At 39.8% G+C, this 17,734-nt stretch overlaps 1 protein-coding gene across 2 annotated transcripts in view; it reads right to left on the bottom strand.

Moving 5' to 3' along the window:
• The window catches only part of srrm4 (serine/arginine repetitive matrix 4), a 69,003-nt gene that overhangs the window by 8,848 nt on the left and 42,421 nt on the right, over window positions 1-17,734 (bottom strand). Inside the window, exons 3-8 of one of the 2 annotated variants that reach the window (XM_086206832.1) lie at window positions 8,588-8,665; window positions 8,370-8,450; window positions 8,260-8,286; window positions 7,929-7,979; window positions 3,745-3,828; window positions 2,784-2,949 (exon numbers count right to left, since the gene is read on the bottom strand). In XM_086206832.1, the coding sequence (XP_086062958.1) occupies window positions 2,784-2,949; window positions 3,745-3,828; window positions 7,929-7,979; window positions 8,260-8,286; window positions 8,370-8,450; window positions 8,588-8,665 (487 nt within the window). The remainder of the gene's footprint in view (window positions 1-2,783; window positions 2,950-3,744; window positions 3,829-7,928; window positions 7,980-8,259; window positions 8,287-8,369; window positions 8,451-8,587; window positions 8,666-17,734) is intronic. The other variant, XM_086206833.1, reaches the window with a different exon arrangement.

Raw genomic sequence — 17,734 nt, 5'->3', positions numbered from 1 at the left:
CCCCTAAATCAATGCCCATAAATAAAAGTAAATAGCAATGTAACGCTGATGAAGTTTAGTCTCAGCAGGTCCTCCTGAAACACTTTTGGGGCCTGAATTCCAGGCATGATTCGATATATGGATTAATTTATTGAATTTCAATGAAACCCTGCGGTGTGTAATTAAAAACACCCGTCTGTGTAATTAGCATAATTCAATGATTTGCGGAGAGAGAAATTAAATATATTTCATGCCCCAATAAGCACGAGACAATGAGTTAAAGGGTAGCGCTACATGAGTTTGGTTCAGTGGGGATAAAAATAAAATACAGTAAAATAAAATAGAAAATATGTAAAGAAATAAACAATCAAGCTGCAACAGACAGCGCAGTTTTAAAGTTCCAATTCTGTCCTCTAGAAGTTGTCATTCATTACTCACAAAGGTTTGTTTTCTTCTGGGGTCATTTCAGTTTCTCGTCAGGTTGGAATAATTGTATGCCGGCAGTGTAATAGAACACAATTGCACTGCCCAGAGAGGCCTGTGAGGAGCTAAATGAAGAAGGTCATATTTTTATTTTCTGTCATTACAGAATAATTCAGGCTCAAGGAAGAATACTGTGTTGCGTGTAGTCTGAGGTCACAGATGAAATAAGAGCGTTGAGATAAAACACTGCGTTTGCGCAGCAGCACACGATGAATCTTTTTTTTTTCAATATTTTGACCACAGGGGTTTTATTCAGACTACAAAAACAATATATTTTAATCTTCTCTCCTGCCTTTTTCTTATGTCTGAAGAAGATCTAATGAGTGCAAATTGAGAATTACTTTTATCAAGCCTTCAGCCTCGTCAAAATAACTACTGTGCTATTAAATCAGTACATAAAGCAGTTTACCATTAAGTGTCTGAGGGTGTAAACAGATCCTGAATGTCGCAACTTGTCTCCAGAGCTCTACATTGTCAGCTCAACTGCAATCGTTGGACGGTAGACAATAACATGGCGCCTGCTGCTGGCACAGCATATAGTTACATTGTTTTCATCATGAATGTTAGATATAAACAGAGACCAAACATTTTCTATACATTACAGTGTTATATTTCACCCCAGAATAGCACACCCCAAGTCAGATAAGGAGATGCGGACCGTACTCAAAATACCCACAAAATAGTAACACATACGTCCTCAGGCAGTAATAATGTGGCTTGATCTGACAACTAGTGGTGACAATATGTATTTTCTTCACGCCAGCACTGTACTTCACTGTCAGGTTGGTTTTAAGAGACGGTCGAACCAACAGCAGCACCTTTCCTCACTACTATAGTGGAGAGTTGCTTTATAACCTTAATATTTACTGAATTATTTGAATTTTGTCAAAAAAAATAAATTAAAAAAAAATGGAAAAAAGTGTGCAGCACATTCATTCAATTTCTTCCAAATAAAAATAAAGGCATTAATGGTATTAAATGGACAAGCAGCGTCTGTAAGACTTAAAAGAAAAGACACTAGTGCGGTCTGTGTGGGTTTTTTTTTTTGTACTATTCGTAAGATTTTAAGAGGGCTAAAACTGCCATAATCATATATAAATGAGTGGATACATAAAAGAATGAAATAGAGATGCAATATACATAAACAAATATGATGATAAACCATCAATTTCCTTGCCGGTCGCAGGGTTTATTGCTGAGGTAGAATTTCTCAATAGATGGGGAAATAATATGTAAAAAAAAACATGAACAGAAGAGACTACACGGGAAAATTAATCAACATATACGTCTATATTTTCAAATTTACTTGCATATTTATTTGACAATTAAAGTTTTCAGTTCAAACTTTGTGTATTTAAGGATTCATATTCTTATTTAGCCCTTTTATTTGTGAAAACTTTTTTTCCATCCTCCATATATTCACACTTAATATTAGAAATAGAAAAACAGTCAAAATGATTAAATCATAAATTCAAAGTAATGTTGTGTTTGGGTAAGATGCATCCTTTATAGGATAGCTAAAAGGGTTTACACTAAGGCCGTCGGTCAATAAAAACAAAATCAAATTAATCCCATTTTGTAATTAATCTATATTTATTGAATATATCGATTTCAATATGAGAAGCATTATATTGATAGTTCAATTCAAATACATCTTGGTAAATTTCAGAATAAATGAACAGTACATGACCTTATATATATATATACCTTTATATATATATATATATATATATATATATATATATATATATATATATATATATATATATATATATATATATATATATATATATATATATATATATATATATATGGGCCAAATCTGACCTTCAGAGCATCTGAGGCCAGAATTATACGGCCAGTCACTACAGGGCCCAATTACTGCATGTTCAGTTGTCGGTATAAGGGATTTTCTTCTTCGTTCTTTTTATTCCAGGCAGAATAAATGCAGTCGAGGCAGCCCCCTGCTGGTTACTATCAGCTCTCCATTCACAAGCTAATTCCATGTATGGGTCAAGGGCTCAAGTGATTGAGTTCATTAATTCTTGAACATTTTTCATTCATTTAATTTTGATAAATTAATTTATCAGTTATCCTGACAACCCTAGTTTAGACATAATTTCTAAAATACATTTTAGTTCAAGATAAATTCCCTATAGCTGTTATGAATTCATCAGGATTCGGCATTCAAACCTTAATTTTGAGCTACTAAAGGAATGTCCCAGGCCAGATGCCTCACTTCAGCCATTGCCAGTGGGCTGTTAACTGAGAGATCAAACCGAACCACTGGCGGCAGCATTAGAGTCCCAAAGAGTACTTACGGTGCCGGTTGAGAGGATGGAGCGATATTTTGGAGCCGTTTTACACACTGATTTGGTTGCAGGTCTCCACTTCATCTCTGAGTGGTCGAGCAGTCCGTTGCTCTCTTCTCTTACAGTGGTCAGATCTCCAAACGTCTGATGTACCACAGACTTCTGCAGAGTGTGTCTGTTGAGGAAAATCCTGAATTTTAGCTTTTGTGGCAGCTTCCGTACAACTGCAAATACTATCAGAGAGGAATGCAAAATTGACTCATGTAAATCTGATGTCAAGAGATATTCTTTAATTCATATTTGCAGCATCTTAAGTCATTTTGAAATTCTTAGGAAGTAGTTTTTAACCTTAGATACAATTATTCTGTTATCATTGTATTTTTATAACAAACTCTTTGCATCTTATTCAAACCAATAATAATGGGAGATAAACAAAGCTCCATACAATTAAATGCTTCTTTATTTCAGAGTATTATTAACAATATTTCAGCTTGAAAACCTGATGTGACTTTTTCCCCCCGATATGTTCCTAATTTGACAAAAATAGCGACATTGATAATTTGGAAAATTATAAATGAAGTGTGTCAAAGTGTGCTAATTGATCATATATAATATTTCCCAATTAATATCTCCTAATGATTTAATCAGTGGCAGTATCCAGTTGTTACTGTATAGCTACCAGAAATCATCATAGCATCAATCAGGATAAAAAACTCTGAAAAACACCTTTCATATCATCACATGGTGAGATTTTTCAATATGTCATTTTAATTGAGTGCATCGATCTGTGCAGTGAATATGGGAGCATTTCCTGTGGTGCTGTGATAAGAGCTGGTCGTGCCTCAGATCAGGAAGTCACCTCTGCTTTATCAGTCATCACTCTGGCGTGACCAATAACTCCACAGACACCTCAGCCTGGTAAGATAAAGGGAGGATTGGAGGGGTGGGGGTGGGGGAGGTGGTTTCCTACCTGTCCTCTGTGCAAGATCGGCAGCAAGAACTGTCTGACGCTGACCTCCGATAATGTCGTTTCCGACGTGAGTGGGTCCGGGAACTGAAAGAGGTGACGAAGAGCAGAGGAGAAAACACTCAAGTGGATAAGAAGCCCAAACCACTGATGTTGAAATGACTACTTGATTTATGAATCTTCCATTAAAAAATAAATAAATAAAAATCAAACGTATTTCTTTTGAAGTAGTCATTTAGCATGCAGAAATTCTTGCTTTTGATGTTGAATACATTTAGGTCTTTTAAACTGTTGGTCTTGATAAACAAAAATATACAAATTTTGAAAATTGGAATTTTGGACACTTTTGACATTATTTGTCAATAGTAATGATGGATTTAGTCTCCGAGTAACTGGTGAGGTCTGGTAAGAAGCTGTGAAAACAAAACATTTGGTGCGTGACAAGCAGTCAAATGCTCAGATGGGAAAACAACTTGGAAAATATCACTAAACTGATATGTGTCACGTGAAATTTGTAATTTGAAACAGAGAAGAAAGAGTGAAAATACAATCTTGATTCCCAAACATGAATATTCCAGTTGGCAAAAGAGGACTGAACCCATAGTAACAAACAAGAAGAAGAGATTTTGTTTTTGTCTTCTTTGTTATTTGCTATTCTTATAGAAAAGGAAAGGACGGAAAGTAAAATGTTGTTTGCATCTGTACAGACTGAAAAAGAGACAGTTTTGGTTTAGGGTTACATGCACAGTAACAGCAGTTGAAGCACTGCGACATGTTTAGTGGAGTCATAACAAACGGAGCAGTATTTGGATTTCGACCATATACCCCATGATGAGGAAATTTGGTGGCCTTCGCAGACTCACACACTTACAGACACGGAAAGTTCAGTATGACCTGAGCCTAAGGATGTATTGTTGCATCTTCACTCTTGGTCTGGTCAGGACCAATGTAGTCTCATCCTCTATTCATCAAAGAACGATGTTTGATGTTGAGGGTACCCCCTCTGTGTTGCTAACAATGTAGACAGCAAATCTGGCATCGTCGGATGTTGACGAAAGGAGATTTTCCATGAAAACAAGACGGTGTTGCGGCGATAACCAGTCCCTAACCACTAGCCTTACCCTAACCCTAACCAACAACACGAAGAAGAGTCGATAAATAAGCAAATACGGACAGACGGAAGAGGAAGTTTAAGACAGAGTCCGCCATCGCTGGTAGAAATGGATTAGAATGTAGTGGAGACAACCATGTGATGTCACAGAAAACCCTAGAAAAAACCCTCAACGTCAGCCAGCAACACGGAGGGGGACATGACCAAACATCATTCTTTGACGAATAGAGTGTAAGACTGTGTTGTCAGGACTCATTTATTACCTCTGCCAAGGAAGTTGTTTTTTTTTTATTAGCATTTGTTCATTTGTCTGGCTGTCAGCTGGATGAAACTAAAACTGTGATGCCCATTTTTACAAAACATGGTTGAGGGTTGTAATATGGGCACAAGAGGAATTCATTCAGTTTTGGTGTAGATTAGTCAAAGTGCCCGCAGCAGTGGTCAGCACTGCCGCCTCACAGCAAGAAGATTCGGGGTTGGAGCCCTGGCTCGGGCACGGGATCTTTCTGTGTGGAGTCTCCATGTTCTCCCTGTTCCTGTGTGGGTTCTCTCTGGTACTCCAGCTTCCCCCCACAGTCCAAAGACATCAAGAGGGGACGAGGCTGATTGATACTCTAAATTGACTGTAGGTGTGACTGTGAGTGTGAATGGTTGTCTGTCTCTATGTGTTGGCCCTGCGATGGACTGGTGACCTGTCCAGGGTGAACCCTGCCTCTCACCCGAGGACAGCTGGGATAGGCTCCAGCCCCCCCCCCCCCCCATGACCCTTAACAGGACAAGTGGAAGAAAATGGATGGATGGATAGACGCTGGAGTGAGATAGCACACATCAGTAACATACCGACCAAGTTATGAATCTAATGGTAAATTTTCTATATGGAAAAAGGAATGTGCAAACCACAAAGCAACATTTTGGCACAAGTATTGGAGAATCATATTAATTCAACTAAAATACATAGGACATAGTAGGATGGCTAGATAGTCAAAGTACCACCTGGAAGCAACTGGAAATGTCCAATCTCAGACTCTGTCATAAACGCTCCAGGTCTATAAAGAACAATCTTCTCCGTGTCAGTCTTGGCTGGCCTCACTTCCTCTTGCCCTCCAGCGACACTCTCAGAAAAAAATAGTACCCAATAGTACTTTTAAGGGTCCAAAGGCTTGTCACTGGGGCGGTACCCTCAAAGGTACTGCCATTGTACCCTCAACAGTGGGTTTGTACTTGTACCATTGTCTTTCGTACCTTATAAAGACCAGAATTGTTAAATAGAAATGTTAAAATAAGAGAGAAAAGGGTCCAGTCCATCCATTTTCTTCCATTTATCCTGTTAAGGGTCGCGGGGGGGGGTGGAGCCTATCCCAGCGGCTTTCAGGCGAGAGGACGGTTCCCCAGTCCATCTCAGGGCCAACACATAGAGACAGACAACCATTCACACACAGTCAGTCACACCTACGGTCAATTTTGAGTATCAATCAGCCTCTTCCCCTCTTGATGTCTTTGGACTGTGGGAGGAAGCTGGGGTACCAGAGAGAATAGGGAGAACATGGAGACTCCACACAGAAAGATCCCCTGCCCGAGCCAGGATTCGAACCCGGAACCTTCTTGCTGTGTGGCGACAGTGCTGACCACTGCACCACCGTGCTGCCTCAGAGAGAAAGGGACCTTTTTCAAATAGTACGGAATTGATTTTTAGCCTCAGTAAGGAAGCCCAGACTGCCCTCTCCCCAGCCACTTCCACCAGCTCTTGCGGGGGAATCCAGAGGCGTTCCCAGGCCAGCCGAGAGATATAATCTGCGTGTGTCCTGGGTCGGCCCAGAGGCCTCCTCTCAGTTGAACATGCCTAGAAGACCTCCCGAGGGAGGCATCCTCACCAGATGCCTGAACCACCTCAAATGACTACTCTCGACATGAAGGAGCAGCGGCTCTACTCTAATTTGAAACAAAAAATGTAAACGGTATTTTAGTTTGTTACACATTTTAAAAAAAAGAACTTAACTGCACAAATCCACTTCTAAGCATTATTTTTGCCCCAAAATACTTAACCATAACCATTTCTTTAATTAAATCTACTTGAACCTTTTCCCTTCAAATTACATAGTTTTATCATTTTTTTTCTTTCCCTGTTGTCATCTTCTGAAAGTGTACCCTAAAATCATCAATGGAGAGTACATATATGTACCATTTACTACATCGGAACATAAATGTACTTTTCAGGTCCTCAAAAAGTACAGACATGTGCCTTCAGGTCTTATTATGAGCCCAGTGGGGGTACATAAGACCTGACTCTACCTCAGAGGACAGAAATGTACTCATACTGTACCCTTTTTTTTTTTAGTGTACCAACCAACTCTTCAGCGTAATATATGTCTTCTCTTGCTCCAACTAATTGATGCAGGAAGTCATATTTGTACTGCAGTGCACACATGAGTTGGCTTCTTCATGACAAACAATATTATCAGCTTTCATCCCTCTCTGGTTCTATGGAACATCCACACACTCTGACAAATATGGGCAGGGGTTTGAGGGCAGCTTTAATGAAGGCTGAAGCATGAATGGGATTTCTAGTTCAGATTTCAGTATTTTCATATTCTAGTATATAAGAACCATGTCCAACAAAGCAGGAAGAGCAAAGGAACAGCAAAGAGTAAGGAGATCCCAACAAAAGCCTAGAAGCAGAGTTTCTGTTGAAATGAGCTGCAACAGAACTCATCTACGCGTACACACAACTGCCTGCTCGTCTAAATTAACACGTTACGAGATCGCAGCATGAAATTAGTTTTTTTCCACACCCTATCTTCTCCGTTTGTGGCTCAAGCTTTATATCTGCCTCGCTCTCTAAGAGGGTTTCCATACTTTGCTCAAAGAAATAAATGCTACACATCTCCGCGTTCAACCTTCGAAGCCCCACATGAGAGCATTTTGTAGGCTCTGTCTCCCTCTGCGTGTTCTCAAAGAGTGGATGGGCTTAGTATGGGGGGAGGAAGTGGAGGCACTGTGGGGATTTCGATTAGGGGGTTGAAGAAGTTGTGTAAGATTTGTCAAGTACATGATTCTGATGCAACAGTCACACACTGACCTTTTCTTGTGTTTGCGCTCATCCTTCCTCTTATGTTTTAAACTTGAAGAGCTGGTGGGATGAAAGAGAATAGAGTCATGAGTGACGGGTATTAAGACTGACAAAGCCGGCACACACAGCATGTGTTCGCACTGATACATGAGGGCCACTGGTTTTTAGGGTTGAAAATCAGCTTTGTTGTTGAAAGAAGGAGTTAAGTGTCACACCACAGTTATGAAATAAATTCATCCAAATGAAAACTGCCAGCCTTTTTTTTTTATTTTTTAGTAATGTTACAAATTCACTCCACAATAGAATATGATAAATGATGCACAAAATCTTGTATACATACCTGCGTTTTGACTTTTTGGAGATATATCTGGAATGCAAAGAAAATACTGTCACCTAAAAATAAAATTCCAAAGGAATTTTGCCAACGCTCTTGTAGTAAAGAGTTCCTACCTGTGCCGCTTGCTTTTTTTAGTGTTCTTCTTCTTCTTCTTTTTCTTCTTCCTCAGCGGTGACAGGCTATGGGAAGGAGACCTAAAGTGAGCCAAAATAAATATGAGAATCATAAGGGGGGGGGGGGGGGGGATTATAACCTCAAGTCAACTATCCACTTAGGAAATCAAATCAATCCAATATTTCGAATAAAAAAGCATCTCATTTTGGAAACAAACCTTCTCCTTTTCCTTTTCCGCTCAGACTTTCTCTTCTTCTTCTTCCCCTTGGGCTGAAGTTCCTCATCAAAGGAGGGGCTGAAAGCAGAGACAGAGCAGACAGGACACGTCTGTGTTCACACCAGGGTTTGAGAGAGGTAAGCGGAATGAGAAATTTTGGATATCATAGCCTTATTAATACATAAGAGAATCTGAAAACTTATTTTTTTTCCATACTTCAGTGAGGCACGCAGGCATGCGATCAGTCTTGTGTTTTGTGCCAGTCTGGCTTTGACTTCATCCTCTTGTTGTGATGGGATCATCTCAGATGGGACATTTGGCTCACAGATAATCTTACTCATGATTGTTGTGAGAGAGAATCAGGATGCATTCATATGCAGTTTGTGATGCAACGGATGAGTTTTAAGGCTTATTTTACCCTCATCCTTTCTGTCATGGCTAATTGTCTTCAAAAATGTGGTATAAGACAGCAAACTCTGAATAAATGGTGGTATTTTAGCGTTCTGTGAAAGTCATATCTGTATATGGAATGAGTCCTTACCCCTAGAGTCTTAATTTTCTGAAATCTTTTGAAGCCTTTCCAGCAGTACTGGTTGTGGATATTCACAATATCCTTTTATAGAGGGAGTTTCACACCTGGTAGACAATGTACATAACCCAGCAGCATCTCAGCAAGATCAGAGTCATAAGAGGAAGTGAGAAAGTGTTTACATTTAAGTTCTTACATATTAGAATTCAAGTATATTTTTAGTACCATCTGTGAGGCTTCTTTATATAGCATAATTGGTGTGATGATTTAAAACTTCTGCTACCAAGGTAGTAATTTGAACCTGAAAAAAAATGTTGTTGTTGTTTTTTTAAATCTCATATTAAATTCTGGAAATAACATAGTACTTGAACACATTTATGCAGGTTTTATATTTCTCAGTATTTAAATTTTTAAAAAATAACAGCAAAGAAAGAATATGCTTATATAATGGAGTTCATTTATTGTCTTACAGCTGACATATCGTATAATTTGTACAAACGTTCAAAGCGTAAGTTTGTCATATTTATCTTTTTGACTTATGTGGTGTTCAAAGTGTAATTCTCACAGCATCACAAAATCCCCAGAATACCCTTTGAACTTTTTTTTATGGGACTAGAGTTCAGATACATCATTTTGTTGAGGTGAAACTGTGTAGAGATTTTGTTTGCAATTGAATTTACAATATCTAATGATCCAACAATGTAGTTGTTTTCAGAGTTCCCTTAAAAGTCTTGTGTTTTATAAAGTTATCTAACCCTACAGCTTGTGCGGCTCAAGCTGCAGAAATACGAAATCCTCTAATTCTTATAATCCAATTCTACTGTGCTTTTCATTGTGTTCTAGTTGTGCCCCTGTTACCGTAACACCCACATTATAATCTCCGAACTCGGAATGTGGGATTTAGCTCGATGCTAAATAACATGAAAGTGCCTGAAAAAGCATCATCCAAAAGTCTGCATCTAAGGTAATGTAACAAATTGTGATAGGGTTCAGTATTGACACAGAATGAAGACGACAACTCTGATGGCCTGATAAATGCTTCCAAATCTTCCAAAGCATCCAGCATCAGTCACGTACGTCATTGCCATGGCAGGAGCTGCTCATTGGCAGGTAAATGCCAAAGGCTTTTATATTCCACACACGCAGATCAGAATCCAATTTTTCAGTTAAAATTAATTATCCCAGGGGCACCCCTGTGGTTCGTAGGTTGGATCGTGAACCAACCTCACTGGACTGGTTCCAGCCTGGGATGCATGTTATACTTCTGTTGACCCTTTCAATGATAAGTACGTCAAATGCCACACCGAAATACCATGAGCTATTTTACAGATTACAATTATGCTATAAAGCAGAGGACAATGAATAACTGTTTTCAAAGAAGAAATACTCCCTGCACACAACACCTGGTAAATTTTACACACAAACACACACGCACACACACACACACGCACACACACACGCACACACACACACACACACACACACACGCACACGCATTCTCTCTCTCACACACACATATACACCCACACACATATACATTCTCTCTCTCACACACACATATACACACACACACACATACATTCTCTCTCTCACACACACATATACACACACACACACACATACATTCTCTCTCTCACACACACATATACACACACACACACACATACATTCTCTCTCTCACACACACATATACACACACACACATAGACACTAGCAGTCAAAAGTTTGGACACACCTTCTCATTTAATATTTTTTCTTCATATTCATTACTATTTACATTGTAGATTCTCACTGAAGGATCAAGGCTATGAATGAACACATATGGAATTCTGTGGTAAACAAAAAATTGTCCCTTTCTACTTTTAAGAGACATTTGAAGACTGAGCTGTTCAGGGAACACCTAGGTATTTAAATCTGACTGTTCTCCTCGTTTCCTTGGTTAGAATGAGTCAGAAGGTTTACGATCCAGCTCTTAGTGAATACTAAGCACTGATGATGTTGAATATTGAATGTGTTGAATGTTGAAAGATATTGTTGATGTTGAATTATTAGTTGTGGTTACATTACATTAACAAAGAAAAAAAACAAAAAATAAAACTTGGTATTTCTTCTGCTACTAGATGGCAGCACCTGAAGCCAATCAAACTTGAAGCACTTTGTCTTACTAAGATTTTCCCTTAAGTGTCTTGCTTGTATTGTATGTCACTTTGGACAAAAGCATCTTCCAAATGAAACTGTAGAATTGTAGAAACGACAGTCCATCAGTTTAAGAACTGAAGGTCAGTCAGTCTGGATAATTTAAAAAACTTTGAATGTGTCCCCAAGTGCAGTTGCAAAAACCATCAAGCGCTAAGACAAACTGGCTCACATGAGGACCGTCCCAGGAAAGGAAGACCAAGAGTCTCCTCTGCTGCTGAGGATAAGTTCATCTGAGTCACCAGCCTCAGAAATCACAAGTTAACAGCACCTCAGATTAGAGCCTGGATAAATGCCACTCAGAGTTCTGGTAGCAGTCACACCTCTACATCAACTGTTCAGAGGAGACTGCACCAATCAGGCCTTTATGGTCGAATAGCTGCTAAGAAACCACTACTAAGGAAAAGCAACAAGCAGAAGAGATTTGTTTGGGCCAAGAAACACAAGGAATGGACATCAGACTGGTGGAAATCTGTGCTTTGGTCTGATGAGTCTAAATTTGAGATCTTTGGCTCCACCCACCGTGTCTTTGTGTGACACAGAAAAGGTGAACGGATGGTCTCTACATGCATGGTTCTGACTGTGAAGCATGGAGGGGGAGGGGTGATGGTGTGGGGGTGCTTTGCTGGTGACACTGTTGGGGATTTATTCAAAATTGAAGGCACACTGAACCAGCATGGCTACCACAGCGTCCTGCAGCAACATGCCATCCCATCCGCTTTGTGTTTAGTTGGACCATCATTTATTTTTCAACAGGAAAACGACCCCAAACACACCTTCAGGCTGTGTAAGGGCTATTTGACCAAGAAGGAGAGTGATGGAGTGCTGCGCCAGATGACCTGGCCTCCACAGTCACCTGACCTAAACTCAATCAAGATGGTTTGGGATGAGATGAACCACAGAGTGAAGACAAAAGGGCCAACAGGTGCTCACCATCTCTGGGAACTCCTTCAAGAATGTTGGAAAACCATTTCAGGTGACGACCTCATGAAGCTCATTGAGAGAAGAGTGAGCAAAGCAGTAACCAAAGCAAAGGGTGGGTATTTTGAAGAATCCATCCATTTTCTGTAATGTCATTAAGGGTCATGGGGGGGCTGGAGCCTATTCCAGCTGACATTGGGTGACAGGCTGGGTTCACCTAGGACAAGTTGCCAGTCCATCACAGGGCCATCAGGAGCAATTAGGGACTCAGTATCTTGCTCAAGTATACTTCGACATGGTCACCAGGGGAAGGGAGGATCGAACCAGCGACCTTTCGGTTGCTAGACGGCCACTCTACCTCCGAGCCATGCCACTATTTTGAAAAATATAAAATATGTTTGGAGTTATGCAGCCTCACACACATACATGCCTAGATTCTTAATCTAGCAATCGTTCATCTTTAAATGTGTGAATCTGTCTTTATGAAGAAAAGGAAGGTGTCAGACACGAACTGTTGACCAACATAACTGCAATCCAGCAGCCCAGCTTCATTAGCTTTCTAACGACTTATGTAGACATGAAGCCCAAGACCTTTGAAGCTCTGCGGCCTCAATGAGAAGGCCTTTCAAGTACTGACTGAATTTCATGAGAAGCAAAGGCAGGAGGGAGAGAGCTAGCGTACAGGGTGATACAGAACGCAACTGCTTCCCCTTGGCTTTGATAATGAGGTGTTAAAATATTGGAGAGTGTGAATGGTAGGTTGAATCAGTATCAGTGTGAGTATTTTAATGGCAGGTTAGTAAATAAAGAAGAGGAGTGCTGACTTGAGGTACCCTGTTATTATACCAACATGCTCATTTACTCTCACACAGACGGATGAAATGTGGGTGGACGCAAGCAGACTACTCTATATCTTGAATCTAGGAATGTCGAAGATGATGACTCACATTTCCATCCACTCAATATCAATTTCTGTTAACATAGAAGTTTTGTTTACAGCTGCCGGGAGGACTTACATTGATCTTTGTCATGGCAACAATCAATACAACAGATCATTCATGACTGCAATACCAATTTAAATATGTATTACTTGTGCACCCCAGCCTTACAGTCTCTTTTCCCTCATCTTCCATCAAGGGATCAAATCAAACCTAACTTGGAATTGATTTTATTAGCCATATTTCTGCTCCAGTACAATTAAATGTAATTTAAACAGGTTTCATTTGGCAGTAATTAGTAATATTGTACAAATAGAGATAATAAGGTAAGCTAGGCTCAAGTACTGTACTGTAACTCCCCAATCATATGCTACTTTGTGACTAAAATTTTAAGTCATGATATTTTCCCCTCTGGTAATAAAGTAGTTAAAATGGGTAAAATATAAAGTTTTCATTGTGCATAGTTTACCCCAGCGGTCCTTCGCCTTTTTGACCTTGAGGCCCAATTTTTATTTGGCCCATTAAATATGAACACTGTATAGGTTTAATTGACCTCACTCTTGGTTTGATTTGTTTGCAGTAATAAACCAAATCCATTTACTGTTTAACAAGTAAAAACATCATCAAATAAAATGACATGATAAAATGGGATGCTACAAGTTGGCTGGCTTTCAATGCACATTTAGAGTTGCCAGTCAGTGACACGACAGACCTTTCCTGTATCTGCAGTCCATATTCCTTTCCCTTAACAAATTCCACTGGCTTTCCCTCAAGCAGATGCTTGGTCTCTAGATGTCGCTGTAGTTTCGAGGGCTTTAGTGCTTCTTGGGCAACGTTAGCCCTCACACTGGGCTCTCGGCACTGCCCCGCTGAAGTCGGGATTATATTTGGGCAAAAAAATAGTCTTATATAGTCTTCACAGTCATTACTCTCAGTTGTTTTTTTGGGGGGGGTGGGGCACATCGTTCTTCTTCATTTTTTCTTTTTAAAAACTTCTCCAATTTCTCTCATTTTTGCTACAGGGAGTTGTTAAACAAGTGACTGATGCATTACCGCCACCAGCTGGTCGAAAGCTACATTAAAAACTGAAGCCCAAGTCTGGGCCATGGCCCTATGGTTAAGAAACACTGGTTTACCCAAATGATTAACTGTTTTTGGTGTTTGAAATTTGCAGGGAGCTGTACTGATGAACAGTGAGATGATGACTGATGTTTTGATCTTTGATGTGTCAGGACACACCTATATACTGTGTATGTGCATCTGTCTCCATCCATCCATCCATCCATTTTCTTCCACTTATCCTGTAAAGGTTGCAGGGGGCTGGAGCCTATCCCAGCAGCCTTCAGGCGAGAGGCAGGGTTCACCCTGGACAGGTCACCAGTCCATCACAGGGCCAACACATAGAGACGGACAACCATTCACACTCACAGCCACACCTACAGTCAATTTAGAGTATCAATCAGCCTCGTCCCCTCTTGATGTCTTTGGACTGTGGGAGGAAGCTGGAGTACCAGAGAGAACCCACACAGGAACAGGGAGAACATGGAGACTCACACAGAAAGATCCTGTGCTGGAGCCGGGACTCAAACCCAGAACCTTCTTGCTGTGAGGCGACAGTGCTGACCACTGCACCACCAAGCATCCGTCTCATTTTCATTCACACTATGTCAGGATTGCCTTAAGAAAATTTGTCTAAAAATTCACTGGGACTTGAAGATGAACTGATACAATTTTGGAAGTCAAAGGTCAAGGTCACTGTCACCTCACGAGACTGTGAAGTTGTTTTTGGGAATTGATACATATTTGGCACAAATGTTCACTGGGACACAAGGATGACCTGAAAAAATGGTGGTCAAAGGTGTGGGTCACTGTCGCTTTATCAATGTGAAGTCAATATCATCACAACACCATCTTTGGAGATGTGAAAATTTCTTAAAATTTGGAACAAAGATCCATACATCCATACATCTGAGGATGAACTGGGAATAAAACAAGTAGTCGGAGATTATTGTAGCTGGTTGCAAACCCAATGCGGTATTTTTAGTTTATAACTTAAACTGAAGAAGCCAGTGTTGGTAAATGTTTTTTTTTTTTTTTTTTTTTAATTCAGATTCTCGACTTAAGAGCTGAACTGTCCAGCGAGTGTTATCTGTCTCCTCCATTCCCATTATTATTTATCTGACACACATTTAAACTGAAATTGAATTAATCTATAGTCAACTGTTCCATGCTCACAGGACAGTTATTGCTTTCATCATATTAAATAAATGTACCCTCATGTTACACAAACCACAGGTCATGCACACAGCAACAAACTGCATTCCTCTTTGACAGATGCGACCATCGAGCTCTGGAGACTATGTGCCTGTTTCACTGGATGTAGGAGGCTGTCTTGCTGTAATAAATGGCCCTGCTTAGTCTAGTCGGCAGTTTGTGAGTAACTGCAATGCATTACGACTGATTAGATAGACGAAGTCCAAGTATCCTCTCTTGGTAATGAGAACACTTTTTCACTCATCAACACCTGTACCATTTTGGTTTTGCGGAGAAGGCAAGCATTTGCATTTTTTTTTTTTTTTGCAAGCAAATAGGGTTTATGTTGATGAAGTGTAGAGAGAGCTCTCAATTGCCAGCTACATTGGGTACGGTGATTTTTTGAAACAATACAAAAAAGGAACCTGAGGGCATCTGATGACAACACGTGACGCTGAATGCAGCATATTTGCTTGAAGAGCAAGTTGAATATTTTATAACTACAACATATGCATGAATACCATAGATATGTACATGCACATATATATCAAAAATTTCCCTCCCTAGGTGAGGAAATTGTGAACCACTGTGTTGTTCTGAGCAATATTTATAAGTGACTGTGGGGCAGATATACCAACAGTGCATGTTTGAGGCGTAACATAACCAGACTACACATGGCTGAAGCTGCATTTTGCCTGCCGCAGGAGCACAGAATGGTGATTTGCGCTTTTCCTGCTCATGCATATGCATTCAGGGAAAGGTCGAGGGGAAAGAGGGAGTTCCATGCAAAAGCGTTTTTTTCACTCAATCCACTTCTCTGTGTGTCTGATGCGTACTGATGCATCCTTCAGGTTTGGGTCTCATGTAGCTGCATGCCCTATTGAATTTGCCATTGCAACAAAAATCTGAGCTATGCTTGTATTGTGTCTCTGTCAATCTATTTTCTGATAACTTGCTTTTAATGTCCTTTACTGTTGGTTGGCAGTTTGATGATTCAGTTTGAAATAAATGAACAATGTAGCTGTTGGAGCCGCAAATCCCAGTGAAAAGCTGGCGACACACCAGTGATGTCATCAGCTGAAATTAGTCACTGTTTGCACTGAGCTCTGCTCTTTGTGTTTTATTCTGTTGTGATGTGGCATATTCATTGTTACACTTGCAAAATTTAGCACTTTCAATGACCTGTTGGCTTTTATGTTTCTACCTATTAAGACTTGGATGTAGCTGCTATGTCTTCTCAGTCAAACAAGAATTGTCATAGTATGTTTATCTCAAATTAAAGGGTTTTTAAAACTTCTGAGTGTATGGCTGGACAGAGAAGACATGGATTATACCTGACAATACCTTTAAGAGTTTGTCTTTCTGCATCCTGCAGTCACAAAAGAGGGATGAAGTGGGGAAAATGTGCTTGTCAGCTAGACATACCTATCTACTGTATAAGTACCTGAACAGACTTTCTGAATGAAGTATCGCTCGAAAATGTAGTGTATGTCAAACACAATTAAATTGAAAACCAAAAACCATTGGTAAAAATTTACTAGAATTGTACTGGTGTGTCACAGCTCTCTGAACTGGAGTGCACTGGTTCGGTATGAGTTGAGCATTCATGGGTCCAATAACTAGACAACATGACTCGTACTTCTTTGTCCAACAAGTACCTGAAGCAACACTTTAATCATAATGCACTTTAAAGAGACAGGAACTGGAACAGCTCAATTCAGATAGAGCATGAACTGTTGCATTAGAAAATCCATTAGAAAATGAGTAATGCACAGCTAGTCCATGAAAGTTTAAGATTAAATTACAGCGCATGAAATTGGTCCCCTATAATGAGTAAGGTGATGATTTCAACAGTCATCTACAAGAGCAAATACTTTGATAAAGAAAGGGGATACAGGGCCTCTTTTGGGATACTTCATTTGGAATTGTGCTTTTATTAGAGCTGATGAAGTCCTCTCGTCTAAGTGACACTTTGACAACGCTATTATCTACATTTTAAATGTTTCTCCCCGTAGTGTTTCTGTTGGATGTCTCTTTGCAAACCAGAAGAGTTTCACCTCCAATACACTTCACTCACTTCTTCCTTGCAGTGTAAATGCAAAGGCTTTGAAGATGAAGGATTAATTAAGAATTCTTTAAAACAGCCTTAATAGCTCCCCACCACCACCACAACCACCATAGAATAAGAAAAGGAAAACTATTCTCTGTATTTGAAAGGGAATTTTAAATCTGGATGTGTGGAATTTCTCACAATATCTGTGAATTTCCCACTGGGCCTGACCGGATAAGATTATTTGCATCCTCTCCACA

This window comes from Aulostomus chinensis, chromosome 6 (assembly GCF_037954235.1).
Source record: "Aulostomus chinensis isolate RoL2024-O1b breed Wild chromosome 6, RoL_Achi_v1.0, whole genome shotgun sequence".
Lineage (NCBI taxonomy): Eukaryota > Metazoa > Chordata > Actinopteri > Syngnathiformes > Aulostomidae > Aulostomus > Aulostomus chinensis.
The sequence above is the reverse complement of the archived record's forward strand: the minus strand, read 5'-3'. Positions and strand labels throughout refer to the sequence as shown.